Raw genomic sequence first — 16,802 nt, forward strand, 5'->3', positions numbered from 1 at the left:
TGATCCTCTGCAGCTTCTGCGCCGGGACGTCGAGCCCTGGAAATGCAAGGGTGCAAATCTGACCACGTCAGCAGGAAACTCGCGCTGTGAAAGCACATTTGCAAAGGAAAGCAACTCCACCGGGGTTTTATTGGAACATTTCGCGTCGGGGTTTCACACTTTTTTTTTCGCTCTCTTCTCCCTCGGAGCGCAGCTCTCGCGCCCATTTGGTTCGTTCTCCTCCGCGGGGGACCCGCCCGGCCCCGCCGCCGCCCCACGGCAGCCGCTGGGAAGTGCAAAACCGAAGGCGGCCGGAGGGACGCACCGCTCCGGGGAGGCGGCGGGGGGAGGCGGCGGCGGCGGCGCTGCTGGGCCTGGAGCGCGGCCTCGGCGAGGGGCCGCCCCCTGGCGCCGCAGAGCAGCCGGCGCAGCGGCGGCGTTCCCGAGGCACCGCGCGAATTCCGGCCCGCGCAAGCGTTGCAGTTCGTTACCGATAACAAGGCGCTGCCGGAAAGCGCCGCTAGCGGCTCTCCTCGGGCCCGCCGCCTCTGCCCGCCTCGGCTCGCTTGCGTACTGAGCCGAGAGCAAAGCTCTCCTCCTCCCAGAGGCGTCTGTGAGGTCGGGGACCATCGCCTTCAGCGCAGACCCTGCCCTCTCGGCCGACAGCCCGAGGAAACACTTCGTGGTACTCGTGCAAGGGGCAGTGCGTATTCGTCACTTGCAGAAACACTTTGATCAAAGTCAATTTATCCAACACATTACAGATAAGTACTCCAGCGTAAAATCTTGCTACCCCCCTCCTACAACTTCTGTTTAAGGTTTAAAGGTTCCTGACTCAGTAGTTACACAGTAACTCAAGTCACCAGCAATGAGAGGTGAAATGTATGTGCACTAATATAATTTTTTTATTTGCTCTCTATAACGACGGAGGGATTACATAGCTCTCAGTTGCATACTAAAAACACGATAAGGAAGACTTAATGTTCAAGTTACTTGGTTTACCAATTAACCAAGTCTTCAAGGCTTCACAAAGTTACTCAAGTTTTATGATCACTGTGCATCTACTATGATGCTGTTCCACGTCTGCATTTGATGATACTTAATATATACATTTTATATTTACAATAAAAAAATGCCAGCAATGCCACGCAGTCTTAGCTAACCAGTGAAACGACCCAGGTCACACAGTTGTACCATCATTGTGGTACTATATGAAGTTCTGCATGTCTTGCACTATAACAATTGCTGTCACACAAGTTTAAAAATCTTTGGAAAGGTGTGGTAAACTGACAGCTCCTAACTGTATAGTTCGTGACTTTTCTTAAAAGTGTCTTTCAGATATAATCTGTGCTATTTTTTTCCCGAGGAGATCAAAACAGATGCAAACAAAGTAATTTTTAGACTAAATCACAATGTGACTTATTAAATTGCATAAAATAACTCCAATAAAACATCTTTTCATCTCAGATTCTAACATTTTCACCTACTAAAGTCATGTTTACTGTATTTATACAAGTAATTTTGAATCCCTGAAATTTATATAAATTACTTCAATTTTTGTTCATAAATTTGTGTACTTGTGACTTAATCTGGCAGTTTTCAAATATTCACTAAGCCTAATTTAGAAGCCCAAGTTGGTTTATAATAGACATTAATTTTAACTCAAGAATTAACAAGGAAGCACATAACTCAAGCCACAAAACTTCAGGTATTATTACTGGAATAAGACTGTAACTTTACATTGAAAATTAAGCTATAGAAAGAGAAAAAAAAAAAAACGGTGAGTTTTGACAGTAGCATTGTATAAAGCTGTGTTGTACTGCCACCTAATGGATATAACAGCCCCACAAAAAGAAACTACCATGCTGATCACAGAAGACCTTTTGTAGATGTGATACATACTAAACTGTATCATCATTAAATTTTACAGCTAAACTGTATTAATATACAATTACAGAACTGAAATTAAACTTACATTTATTGGACATAACTCTGTTACTTTTCCAAGGAGACTAAAACAACCTATACTAATTTTCATCTTTTGTTTTGGCTATGATGAGCTACAATAGAACCAAATGTAAAGTCATAGCCCTTGACCGAAAGAACATAATACATCCTTTTTACATAAATATTTATTTTTGATATCACATTTTCATATTGGAACCACATTTCAGTTCTCAGGAAAACAAATTTACAAAGCACAAAACCTTTTGCATTCAGACAAATTGTTGGGCACTACAGGAATTTGACACAGCTTTTACCTGAGAGCTTTTTACAAAATAGCCATACAGAAACTCAAGAAAGGGAGAGCAGCAGCACAATAAAGTGTGCAGAATGTACAAATAGCACTTGTACATTTCCAGTGGCTTAATTCTGTTGCCTTTCATCTTCTGACTAGGAACTGCGTGGAGAGCAAGATGTTTTGAAAGTAAGGATGAAACTATTTTCTAAATGGAACAGCTGCTTTGTTCAGAACACAGTGGTCTTCGTCTGAGAGCTATTCATTAAAATAGTTACTTGATTTACAGGAAAAAACAGGCTTGTGCAAGTGTAAATAATCCTGTTTCCATCTGCAAAACAAGGTTACTACCAAAGTGAGGATCCTTGCCTTCCTCCAGAGAAGGTGGCAGAATTTAAAAGGTAGCATAAAATTTGTAAGAGGCAAGGAAAGAAGCCAAGGTGTTTTTTATTTTAGTAACAAAAATAAAACTTACCATATTTACTGAATTATTCTTCTATATATTGAAAGGAGACAACAGAATTAAGTGTATATACAGAAGGTAAAATATGGGATAAAATGTAACAGAACTACAGGTGGCCTGCACCTGGATGAATGGAAAATATTAAGTTTAGCTGCTTTGCTTCCTACAGTAGCTGCAATAAACCACGCTCATCTGAATGAAATTAGCAAATGCATTTAAAAAGAACAGTCTCCTACACCACATCTGACAAAAAAGAAAAACGTCTATGCACTTGTATATGGAAAATGTGTTTTTAGTATGTACTACTGAATAGTTTCTTGCAGGTTTACTGGAGCCATTACAGCAACCCCTCATTCCTTAAGTTTCCTTAGAATTCAGTCCTCCACCACATGCAGCTCCCTGTGGATGAGCTCTTGGTAACTTACTTTTCCAAATTTTTGTTTTTGCAAATATCATCAGACTTAAGCAAATTTAATATTTTAAGGCAGATGGATATTCTTTCATTTTGAATAGCCAATCTTGTGAATTCTGCAGTTTTGGAAAATTCTGGAGTTGGAGGTAGCGCTCTAAGAAGGTGTGCTACAAGCTGGGCTTGTTCCAGTGCTGTTCTTGATAGTCGGTTAAGTTCTTGATCTGTTGAAGTTAGATTAGTCACTGACACAAGCTGTAGAAGATGTTTACCAAGCTGTCTGACATTAGTCAACTTCTCTGCCCAAAAGTTCACTTCCCCTTTATCAAACAGGTAATCATCTTCTTCCTTAACCAAAAGAAAAACAACAGTGATTAGAAAATGACTTCTGGTCTTGATAATGAGAAAATTGTGAAGTACATAACATCTTCTATTCTGATTACTTCTCTATAATATACTATTTTATGTTCAGTTTCTACTGAAAAATACGTATGCATAATTTTTCAAACGTTTGGAAAAACACAGTATGAAGTTTCCTACTATGTCAGTGAAATTTATCTTCAAAAATCATGTATTTATGCTATAACTCTTGCGAAAAAGTGGCACTAACTAGTGGTCCTAGTATTTCATATGCGCTTGCCTTCCACTGTGAAACTGTCTTATATTACACAGAGATCTCTATAACCAGTATGATAATTTGCTATATCATGGAGCTCTTTGAGTGGATTAAATGAAACAGGAAAATTGTATCAGTCAGTGATACATCAGAAGGGCACACCTAAACCACAGGCTTAAGAAAAGTTTCATAATATATTACACAGGTCAATCAGTTGTTAATGAACTTCTCAAAGATGTAGCTGTTCCTGCTATTTCTGTTTAACTTTCTAGCATTATATTGCTTTTTACAGTCTTTTCAAGGCCAAGATAGCATAGTAGTATATGCAGTATTGGGTTTACAGGCCCACCATGGTTACGTTTTCTTTATGTAACTAGTTCTTTTGAAGACAATGACTTATGAAAGCAAGGCTGTTTCCTGTGCTGTACACTAGTAGTCATATGGAAGACAGCGCAAAGTTACCAAATATTTAAATGAAGTCTCTGGAAAAGCAAGCAGCTGGGAGAACACTGTTCTTGAATGTCAGATGTGCCTGGCATTCACAACGATACTTTAAATTCAAGGCAAGCAATCATCTGCAATAATATTGAAGGCAATTAATTACAACCTTGAAATGCTTCAGTCAACAGTGATTTGTTAAGTAACTCTTATTTCGCTGTTTGGGTTTTGCTCCCCCATCCCCCAAAGCCCCTCTGTGGCATTGCTGGGCCACAGAAATCAGACTCTATTTACTCAATATAACACAGTCCATGTGAATTTTTACTTTAAATTGAAATACAATTAATGATGGAGTAATGATCTTCTGGAACAGCTTAATCAGATTAGATATTTCATTCTCTTCCTAACACAAGAGTGCAGAAATACAGCAACTCCAACATGAGAAAACAACTGGTTGTTGAAATTACCAGAGCTGAAGTCTCCACATCTCTTTTTTGATCATTGTCTCCCAGCAGCCATTCCAGCAAGATTGGTATCCCGGCATGGATTTCCCCCCACAGCTGAAGCAGCTCACACAGTATGCCAAATGCTAAATCCAAGGCCATTGGAGCATTCACTATCCTAAGTGCAAACACTGTTGAGAGAAAATAAGAATAATGATGTATACAGCAAGACTGAAAAAAATATCAAAACAAAAATTATTGTCTGGAGTACAAATGCTGAATTTACACACACATTTAGAATGATGAATTATACAACAAGTAAGTTAGTTGGATGTTTACTTCTGTAACACTTGGGGTCCTTTTTCAATTCCAAAATAATACATGAAGCTACTGAAACACTGTTACTTAATATTTTCCCCTGTGAATGTAGCGATTTTAACGAATATGGATTCAGGTATACAAAAATGTCTGTTTAAAGCATCTTCAGAGGCAGTCCTGCCACTATTACATAGTGACTATGCGAAGTTACAGTTATGCCTTATATCTGATTTCATGATACACTAGATGTCAAAGCCTACAGTATACTATATGCTCTTAAAGTGCTGGTATGTAAAATAAATCATTTTTTATTTTGTGCAGAATCTATATAGAAAGATATGCATAATCATACATACATAAAGAGATCAAGCACACAACAGGCTTAGAGATATAAAAGAAGGGAAAGGCAGAGATTGCTTACAGTATCATCACTAAATTATATTTAAACAGTTTTTGCTATCAGCTGCTACAGTATTTCCCTAGGGAGTAAAGAAATGGACAACTCATGCCAGAACTGTACATGAAGCCATCATCTACACCATATTTCTTCCCTGAACTTCCTCATTGCTCTCATTTGTGCAGATGTTTTAACTATGTGGTTTCTAAGCCTGGTGGAGTACATGAAGTGCCAGAAACTTTGCTTGCATTAGAAATCCAACAATTGCATTCATAGATAAGAGTTTCACCAATTGTTTGTTTGTTTGTTTGTTTTTTAATGGAGATAAAGGTAGAAGGCACAAGGAAGAGAGCCAGTGAACAAACCCCTGCTAAATTGCCATCACTGCAAAATAGATTTGGCAAAGTTCATCCTTGTCCACACTCACCAGCAAAAAAACCCTGCTCACCGGATGGTCTCACTTCTAAATAATAACATCACAAATACCATCATTCTTGATGTGTCACTCCTTTCTATGAGGCGAAAGCATAGCAGAGTCAGAACTATTCAGAAAAAATCAAAACAGACATAGAAGCCAGCCCTTACTTTTTGTGTTTGAGTTATTTTTAAACTTCACTCATGAAGGAAAACAATAATTGACAAGAAAGAGATATAGGAAAGCAAGTCAAAAATATCTCTTGCAACTCGCATTCTGCATGCATGCATTCAGCTGCAGCGTGGGCCTTTACTATGTAACAGTTACTAGGACCTTAGGCCAACTGCAGATTTTCTAATGTACGATGGCTCAGAAGAGAAATACACAGTAAGAGTCAATCTTCACGCCACAAGTAGAGAAATATGCATGCTGATGAATAAGCAAGTGCAAGAAGCTACTGAGGGCATAACATTGACAAAAAAGATGGGTATGTGGTATTTGACAGATCAGGCAAAGTACTGGATGACACCAGGGAGAATGAAACCATGAGAACAAAGGACCATAATACAAAAGGGAATGAAAGAAAAAGGACAGATAGTCCCTTTATCTTAAGAGTTAGATGACGGTAAATAGAAATCTCCTTGAACAGGCAAGAGGAAGGTAGGCAGTCAATCTCATCATGACACCTAAAGATGTTATATATGCAGGTTTTTTCTGGTAGACAATAAAATGTTCAAATTTGTTTCTTTCACATGAAGGCTTATCACTTTATTAGGACATCCCTCACTCAGCTTTGTCAGCAAGAGCGAGTTTGTAGGGGTGTGGTGGGACATTCCCATGCCATTTAAGTTTTGTTGACACTTCCTTGCTAGATTTTCTTTGTAGAATTTACTTTCTCTGTTGCTGTGCCCTACTTTGTAAAAAGAATGTTACTCTAAAGCATGGGCACAATGTTTCTCCTCTGTGGTTTGATTTGGTTAGGCATAGGTAAAATACAGTTTGATTCAAGTGCCAGTGGTACCTTTACTCCTCAGAAATAACGGCTGTGCTTAAAGCTGGAAGGATATAAATGAAGAGAGAAGACAGTGTGCTTTCTAAGATGACTTCTGAACCAGAAGCAAGCATCCAAGTTACAAACGCTTATAAAACACAACATTTTAAAACCAACTTTCAAATTCTTAGTCTTTCAGAATTCTACTGATGATTACTGAATGCCTAGAATTGACAATATTTAAATAATGTCCCTTGCAAGTGCCATTTTACTTGTACTTGAACATTTAGCAAGGTAAGTGATGCTTAGGACTAGCAAACAAACATATTACCCCCCACTGCTGACTTTCTGAAGGTAGCAGTTGCTTCAAGGAATTGATTATAAATCCAACTGCACACAACAGTCACCATTTTCTGGGGGGGGTCTTTTTTTTCTTTGAAGATTTGGACTCCTTAAGTGTGAATATGGTTATGATATCTTTGTGGATGAGAACACTGGACTACAGAGAAAAGCTCTAAAATACATATTGGGGCCTCTCAATTCTGTTATTACATGGACATGACGAACACTGACAAAGTGTGGTAAAAATAAGTAAAGCTGAGGTACTACTAAGATGGAACGTGCTTGTCAACAGTTTGAATAAAAACTGGTTTTGTGGTCATATAACACGGCAGTCTTGTAGGGTATCTTTGTGTCACAACTAAGTGAATGGTAAGAATTTTTTTCCTAAGAAAAGAAGGGAAAAAGTTACAGGAATGACAACAAAGGAGGTCTAATACACCGGAAAAGCACAAAGACACCAAACATAGTACTGGCCCAAAAGATACAGGCCATCATTATGTGTACTGTAGACATAAAGTGACTGATCAACCAACCAAACATATCACTTCTGATGTTGAAACCAGAGACAAATTCCTTTGATAATGCTGAAACTTAGGCTTTGGAAATTTGGAGAAGAACCTGTCCTTGGTTTTGTGCTATAAAGAAGCTAGCACAACGGCCTCGTAGCATGTGGGGTGTTGACACAGATTCAACAACTGATTAAACTCTGGCAGTTGAAGATTCAATTTCTGCTTCCATCTGCCCACTGCATCCCTCTACTGCAGGGTGCCAGGAACAGTTGTATGGTTTGTGAACCACTTCCTCAGCAGCCATTATTTACAGAGAGGGCACTGACATAACCGACTCTGATACGAGTTCACACAAATACTTGATGCTGTATAGTTCCAGGATTGATTTGGGGACTGTAATTGCCACAAGGACAACAAAGAGATGGAACAAGTATCCAAAGAAAGTCTATTAACTCCCTAAGCTTTTGAGTGCTAATGATGATGATGATATTAATAGGTACAAGGTACCTCTTAAGGGTGAGTTCAGTTTTAGTGATGCAGTTGCACAACTCCCACCGAGTTTGGTAAGAAACTGGCCACAGAAAAGTCACTTCAAATGCAGTGCTCTTTGTGATATGAAGAAGCAATCTCCATCAGGAGGCACCCATCTCTCAGATGGGAATGAACAGTGATAGCACAAGGAGTTATATGGGATATCACAGCCACTTCCACTTTGCAGTCCAGCTAACCCCTCAATGGCGTGTGTGCACTTTCATGTCATTTGAGGACAAGTACAGTATATACATATGATATTAACATAATAATGAGTGCTAACAGATAACTAACAGCAAGCAATGTTACATACACACTCACAACCTAATAGGTATAAAATGCTTTTATTTTATTGCTTTGATGACCCTTAACTCTAAAAGTAACAGTAATGGATTGTATAAATATGTGAAGAATCTTTTAAGATGCCTATAAAGAGGGTATGTCTTCTAAAAATAAATGCATGTGTCTCCACTGAAGCATTAACAGTTTGCAAGACCTGCCTATCATACCATAGTTTGTATGCAAAACATGACTGATTTTCAATTAGCCACATATTATGCATTACTTGATGCTGTGTTCATGACTCATGCTATGATTTCAGACAGTGGTTTGAGCAAGCTGGAAGTTCACTGCCAAAAAGGGCCGGTGGTTCGCCCTCACCACAGTAGCCCTGTGCTCCTGGGCCTTGCCTCGAGCCAGCTCAGGTACTTCGCTGCTCACGTGCTACGCAAACACTCCAAACAGCAGAATGTGAACAGGACACACGGCTTAGCGTGTGGGTGGTTCTGCTAGGTTAGCAAACTGAATTGGTTACCCTGCGGTCAGAACTGGTACAACTGGGAGTTGGGGAAGGGGAGGAAAGATCACATATCAGTGGGAGGAAGAAGCCTAGAAAGAAAAAAAGCAAAATGGAGAGCAAGACCTGCCCTTTCAGTGAACTGTTAGTTCAGGTCAGCTGTGATCTGAAACTTCACCATCAGAAACACGTAAATGAAATAGAGATGATTCAAATGGTTATTAACAGCTTTTCAGAATTGTTTTAAGTAACTGTATGAAAAGAAATTTGAACAACAGATTTCTAGAAGCCACTCAGCTGATTACTACCACAGGGACTAAAATTGCGAAAATCAAACCTGGAGAGCTAGCTATTACTAAACACTGGAAAATATAATAGTGCTCCCACCAAGACAGTTCTCTAGACTATCAAAATAGTGCTAAAGCTATCACATATCAGTTTTAAAAACTGTAGAACATAAATATGTTCCAACATGCAAAAACTTCATGAGCAAATAAGCATCTTGTTAAATAAGCCATTATAGAGGCTGAAATGCACAGAATTCTCTATACCTTAAGCAAGTAGTTACATCTGGAAGAATCAGTACTCCTTGAAATGAAAAACAGAAGGTAAAAATCAGGTACTACATGTTTTTTTCAATTTCAGGAAGTGAATTTTCATAAAGAGAAAAGGCTTAAGTACTGCAGTGTTTCATTCATCTTTATTAATCCCCTCTCATAATATATATATACACATATATAACCTCAGCTATAGTATAGAAACCAAAAGGATATATTAAAAGTATACATATGGAAGATTGTAAGCACCAACCAAGATAAAATACAAGCAAAACAGAGAAGCAGAACACAATGGGAATAAATCAGAATTCCTCATCTACCAAACCTTTTTATAGTTTTTTAAATTGAAATTGTCAAATAATAAATTAATTTAAACTGAAGAGTAATGCAATTTGTTAAATGTGTACTATGTTCACAACACACACAGAACTGCTAGAAGGAAGCTTAATATAACAGTCCTGAGAAAAAGCCTCTCAAAGAACAGTATACCAATAGCAAGGATGTTTTCAAGGAAAATATAAAAAGAAAAACTCTCCATCTGAAATTACTTCAGTATTTTCAGTAGACCAGGTAAATTCTAATTTGATAAATCTTGTTTATTTTTTGCACAAGTCCTGTCTACTTAGGTATGAACAGTACTTCATCAGTATCAATACTATACCTTTTAACACCCTGTAAAATAAGGTAGTAGTATTCTTCCTGCAGAGACAAACATGGATATTTAAATCAACAAAGCTCACTAAATGATTGCTGGGCAAAACTGGAGATTAATCCCAAATTTTCTGTTACATCATCTTAACAAGATAATGAGTATCGAAGAGAGTTCAGATTCCCATCCAAATGATGGCAGATGCACTACTGTAGTTACTAATATTTGTAATATTAGATTTACAAATGAAAAATCTCGCCTATTGAATCACTGATCTAACACTGAAGGTCGTCCTTCTGGTTTTAATTAGTGATCAAGCTTTCTCCCATTCTTAGCATATAAAATGTAAGATAACTGAGATATTGCTGCAGATGTATTGTTATTTAAAATACACTGTTCATATATACACAGCCTTCACAAAACATAAGTCTTCAAGTGAAAAAAAATCCCACTAGCTCAACCTAAGAGTGACATAAGCTGGTCAGTAAAGTGAGGTTAGAAACCAAGTTTCTTATATTGAACTAACCTGCTTATATGTTATATGCTGAGTTTGAGAGGAATTGTGCAACTCTGTAGCAATACAAGACATAGGTGTCTTGTTTCCAGAAAAAAAATGTGATGGAAGAGAAGCAGTAGCAGTAAATAAAAAACGAAGTGGTATTCATATCTACTTATTCTCCACAATTGCTATTTCAGTATTATCATCCTTCTGGAGTTAAAGATCAAAAAATAGAAGAAGAACTGAGAAGTAAAATGACAAAGAAAGAAAATGCAAAAAGGGTAACTTACTTCCAGATAGCTGATATATGACTGTTTTAAAAGGTGCTTGCTTATTGCACTGTGTCAGTTTAAATTACCAAAAAAAATTATAATTTCGATTTTTTAATATGACCACTTATGAAAAATCCAATATATAAGCAGATTTTTTTTTTTTTTTTTAAGTGTCTCATAAAATCAAAGGCAATTAGATCACTTCTATCCTCTGGAGAAGTATCATTCTCTAGATGACGTACAACTACTTCATCTGTTTTCCATTTTCCTGCCTCAATCTGTTTTATAGCCATGCTTTTTCAGGATGACTTTAAAAAGAGGCCCTTCCTGACATCATGCAACACAATGTCAAAACACACTATTACAAAACAAACCAATCAAAACTAATTTCTTAATAGTTGCAGTCTCTGAGTATAGGGGCAGTAGTGTTGCCCCCAGATTTGACTTTGATTGCAACGTCGTTCCCAGCTTTGATTAGAAACAAATCTCAGTTAGTAACAGCTCTGACTACGAAGGAAACTTACAGCTCAGAACTGAACAGAAAATTACAGTTCCTTCTTGAGCAAAAAGGCATACATATATTATTAATCATTTCAATCACATTTTTAGAATGTGGGCAAAACAATATTTTCCAACTCAGTCACTAGAACATTTTATATATATATATATATATATATATGTATATAAAAGCTTTTCCTATATAAGCTCTGCCTCCTTTACACAAAGGGTTTTATTACAAAACAACCACAGGTGACAGATATTTCACAGGAAATGAACATTTAGACTTTACCACTTGCATTACTGTTCCTTCAAAACCTCCCCCCCTCAAAAGCCATGTTGTTTAAATTAAACAGCAGAAAACCAATAGTCTCTAGATAATCCCAATTTATTTGGAAACAGTAAAAATCAGTATTTTTCAGCTAATTGTTTAAAAAGTTGCTGATGACAACACAAACGTCTAATTCAAATGACCATACTAGAAAAATGAACATGTACACTGACAGTTTCAAAATTAGTATCACTAGAATTAAATATATGACTACTGATATTATTGGCATGCTCCAGTTAAGAAACCTTTTGCTTAGCACAGATCATCAGATGTCCATGAGGTGTGTTAAAGCCATGCTAGGGGAACACAGGAGATAATTAATCTCTGAATTTTATGTGGGATTTTAGAATAGTATATGAAGAATGATGGTGAAAGTTTTGTTTAAGTGGTAGTGGAACAAGAAAATGGTGTGTGATCAATATAGAAACTGTAAGCAAAATTCTTCTCTCTGCAATACTTTAAAACCAATATAATTTGGGGGAGAACACTCAAATATGTAAAAATTGTTTTTAAAGCGGTGATAAAAAACAGGCTTTCGTTCATTCCTATGGAGTCATAGCCACTACCATCACAGCCTCCATAAGGAGCCTATCAAGATCTCTAAGTTGCTGTCCTGCTCATTGACTTTAATTAAAAAATTCATTTGTAAATATTAACTATCATATTAACTAGCACTTTGAGACTTCCAGGGCTGAGCACAATCACTTTTTAAATATTCTTCCTTAATTTTCAGAAATATAGGAAGTCATAAGCTTTACATAGCGGTGTCACTGTGTAATTAATATAGCTAAATGAAGCACTGTCAGTAAATAATCAGAAGCCAGTCTTTGACGGAAAAGCTGATTCTAATACCGTCCATTCACTTTCAACTTTTATTAGTGGCATCGTATTCTACAAAGCAAATAGTTTCTTCATTCATTTGATGATCTAACATTGTGTAGGAGTACTGAGAGTAACTTGTAAGGTGTTTTTCAATTTGGAAATATGAAGTAAAAAGTCACAGTGATTATACATTCTTGTAAAATGTAATTTGTAGAAAAGGAAGAAGTAATATGGAGTTTCTCAGGCAAAAGCCACTGATTTTAACAAGTACACACCAATAAATCTTACGGCAATCGTAACTTTCAGTGTAGCAATTCTCTCCCCTTTTTCTCTAATTAAACTAAGTGATTCAAAATACTAAGTATATATTGGTGGAATTTTTTTGCTAGAAACAAATGCAAATGTATTTTTACATATGAGTATTGCTGCAGCAGTAAATTTTTTGGTACTATAACCTTTGTTCTTGATGCATGTCTGTCACAACTGGTGACAAGTGCTAACCAAAATTAACTCTTCACTTTTGAGTTATTGGAATTTAGAGTAATTTTAGAGTAATAACAAATTTACAAATAAATATATAAATACGTGAACTACTCAAGACCACTTAGGTTACAGTATGCTTTGTTCTCATCCTATGTTTTTTCCTTGACATTAATTTACACTGTTACGTCTTACCCTTCCAGTAGTTCTGCACTAAAGTGCAGCAAAATGCAGAGCTGCAACTCCTGTAAGCTGTAGGCAAACTGGGTATATTTGAGTAGGCAAGACACACTAGCTAGCTTACTATGAAACATCTGACCCAGGAATTTGTGCCACTTATTGAATTCAGGTATTTCTGAGCAGAAGACAGAAGACCAACCTGGTAACCTGAGCAACTTGGTCTTCATGTCTGTTCTAGTACCTTATAATTAAGTAGTACTGGGAAGTGGGTGGGAGAGGCAGAGAGACTGTTTTAAAACAGAGATGATTTATACTTCATCTTTGCTTCATTTTACTTATTAAGAAGGGATCTTTGCAATAAACTATAACATTATTCTTACAGAAAATGAAGTAAGTCTCTTGTATAACAATTTATGTCAAAAAAGTTATATTTTCAGCTTCTTTGCTGGTTAGTTCTCTAAACCGATTTTCTCAGCATGTTAGAGAGCACATACTTATTTAGAGTGCAAAACTCCATAGAAGCTGTGTGAACTCCATAGACTGTGTGAACACTTGACAGAAAACCTTTGCATCAGGAAGCTTCCAATACGGTGTCCAGATGGACAAAGGATGAATGGGAAAGACTAGCTCATAAGCAGTATTATTTCAGTCTTTTTGCTGGCATAAACACATGAACATATACATGTACACAATGCCATAAAAATATTAAGTTTGCAAATACACCCGAATGTTAGAAACTACCAGAACTAAAAATTCATTCATATTGTAAGTGTACTAGCAACAAACGACAGAGAGGAGGATCCTTCTTTCCTTGCCAAGATCCACATGTGTTGCAAGGCCTGCTTCGAAGTTGCTTTTGATGCAGTGAGGTATGATCTGTCGTTATAGTTACCCACCGTTCCGATGAAAAGAACCTCTGCCTGACTTAGCTGTGGTCTGTCTAAAGACACGCAGGTGTTGTCAGGGATCTCTTATTTGACAATTCCTCTCCAATTCTCAGACCAGTAAAAGCCCACTCATTTTGAAAGACTTCCCCCTTATGATCATGGGGCATCTTCCAGTCCTCCTCAATAAAGAAGTCTCCACCTTCTATCAGGACCAGGGCCCTCTAATGACCTTCTGATTCAACTAACCTCTGTAAACTCATTAAGCCTAAAGCAGAGGCAGAAACGTGACTGCTAGGACCTGTGCATGATCTAGCCCTTTTGCTCTACCAAGAGGTAACTGTCCAATGGACCCAGTACAAAGAGATTACAAAGCACTTAGCAGCAGTTCTACAGGTGTCTAACAGATGAATTAATTAGAGCTGCATTTCTCAGTCCTGAATAGGAAATATCTCAGAAAAATCTTTCAAGAGCATTATGAATGCATGAGAGATCCATTTGCCCTTCACAAGGGGAAGATGCACGAGTGATTTCACAAAGAGTGAGCTGGTTGGTTTCCAGGCTCCTTTTCAGATACATGAACTGATGCACACACATTCCTCATTCCTCTACTACCAGCAGCTTTGGTCAACATAAAGGCTTGCTGATCCTAATTGCCCTAGCATGGCTGAGGCAATTCTAGTATCAAAAGTATCCATTATTTATCCCCAATTCACATTCAAATTTCACCTTAAAGTAAGAAATTCATCTCAGATTTTTCTTCTGCACAGCTCTTGCCTCCTAGATGGTTTCTGGATTTTGCAGCTTCAGTGATCCTTTATATGGGCAGTTCCATACTTCTTTGAAAATGTTCTGGACTGCTTATGTCTCTTCCTGAAATATCAAAGGCTCAGACACTTCCAGGCAACTACTGTCTAAGTGCGTAACAGCTGGGTCAAGACTGGCTAGGAAACCGCTAGCTATCAGGGCATACTTTATGACAGTCCCTATCAGACATCTGCCGAGTGGTTACCTACAACATCAGATACAACACTATTTCAGAGACCTTGACAAGCTCAGGTGAATCAGTAAGCCATAATATGGTTTGCATGAACAACTCTGAGATCTTCCTCCAAGTAAATTTACAGCACGAATGAGAACCAGTTGCCCAGTCTGATATATAACATGAATATATATACATATGCTCTTTCTTTGATAAATATTATTCAGAGTTCTTCAACAGGAAGTATAATATAGATACAAATATAGTTGTCTAATGTATGTATTTGTTTTACATTTATCTTCCATTTCCTTCTAAGTCCTTTGAGGAATTGTTTTTTATCTCTTCAACTGAGAAGGAACTGACAGTGCTGTGAGTGTTCTCTCCTATTTATTGATGTGCTAAGCATGAGGGCTCCTCGCTGAAGATAACCACAAAAGTGAAAAAAATTCTTCTCTCACATATGAATGCAGATGTGAACAATACAACACAAAGATGCAGTTATTGAGAAGAAATGTCTCTTTTTTTTCTCTCTTATTTAGTACATGGCTCTGAACCTTTCCCATTCCAAATATTCTAAAATATTCCAAGTATGCAAAGAAAGACAGAATGGCTATCTAACCTGTGACTCTCAGTGTCATAAATCATTATATGGGGTACTTCACAAACCATGTATATATTTATGATTTCCACAGAAATAAGAAATGGCATTTTCCCTCCTCTGCAGATACAGAAAGGAGACACGAATACAAAGTTGAAAAAATCTTGATTGATTTCAGATGTCCGATCTGAGACATTAGAACCTCCTTTTTCAGAGTAGTCAGCATCCCATGCTGTTTTATATTTGTAACTTGTTTTTCTCTGGTTCCAACTGTATGTGCTCTGAACTCCAGCAAATCATGCCTCCAAGGTATCAAGCTAAGCACTCAGCAAACTTGTGGCCTCCTTTCCAAACTCTACTTGAAGTGACTTGCTTACCTGCACAGAATAGCTCTGTGAGAAAGGCAGGGAGAGAATGTAAATCTCAAGAGCAACTCCAGTGGTTTTGGCATCTCTGTTCTTGAGATTCTGTCTTACTCACTAAATCACTTTCAATTTCTAAATAAGTGATGTAGTATTGTCAGAGATGACAGTTTCCTAAACTGTATGAACCGGATTCATCCTCAGAGCAAATGTCTTGTCCATTAAATGTTAAAAGAACTTGTGAATAAAAGAAAAACAGTAACTGACAGTATAATTAATCTCTGCTTCCTGATATATGCAACACATCACAGTTGAATTAAGGCTGTGTTTCTTAACTTTTGGATACTTGGCAATCTTACCAGCATTCTTAATGTAGGGAAAGGAAAGGTAGAAGATAGCAGTGCATATGTATAATTTTCTAGGTTGTAAAAAGAAAAAGAAATCTACACCTTACCCATATAATGTGAGATTGTACTGAATCTCCTGAGCCAAAAAACAGTGGAACCACTAGGAGAATTACAGAGGTATCTACCACTTGAAACAGAGTAACAGGAAATGGTAACATCCCAGTAGGTAAGTAGTATACCGAGAGCACAGTTCCAGTGTCTTCTATCTAGTCCCAGTCTCATCCCATTATCTCAGCCCAGGTCTAATTACCTTGACCAGTTAAGTTGCATCACAACTAGCTACAGTCACCCTCTCTCCCCAAAAGGGGGAACTTATTCTGCACTTACCTTCTTTGTCTGCTCTGTTTCTTTCCTGCATGCTTCCCTTTTTGGACCCAGTCCAGACTCCCTTTCCT

The 16,802-nt window shown here is 37.6% G+C and overlaps 1 protein-coding gene across 2 annotated transcripts in view; it reads right to left on the reverse strand.

Moving 5' to 3' along the window:
* Positions 1-866: 866 nt before the first annotated feature.
* Positions 867-16,802, reverse strand: part of THADA (THADA armadillo repeat containing) — a 170,468-nt gene continuing 154,532 nt past the window's right edge. For both annotated transcript variants that reach the window (XM_085315841.1, XM_085315840.1), the window contains 2 exons: positions 4,612-4,778; positions 867-3,438 (listed from right to left, as the gene is read on the reverse strand). In XM_085315841.1, coding sequence (XP_085171967.1) covers positions 3,103-3,438; positions 4,612-4,778 — 503 coding nt within the window. In that variant the 3' untranslated portion in view covers positions 867-3,102. The remainder of the gene's footprint in view (positions 3,439-4,611; positions 4,779-16,802) is intronic.

The sequence above is a fragment of the Rhea americana genome, unplaced genomic scaffold (genome assembly GCF_003343005.1).
Source record: "Rhea americana isolate MKP2758 unplaced genomic scaffold, rheAme1 scaffold_44, whole genome shotgun sequence".
Classification (NCBI taxonomy): domain Eukaryota; kingdom Metazoa; phylum Chordata; class Aves; order Rheiformes; family Rheidae; genus Rhea; species Rhea americana.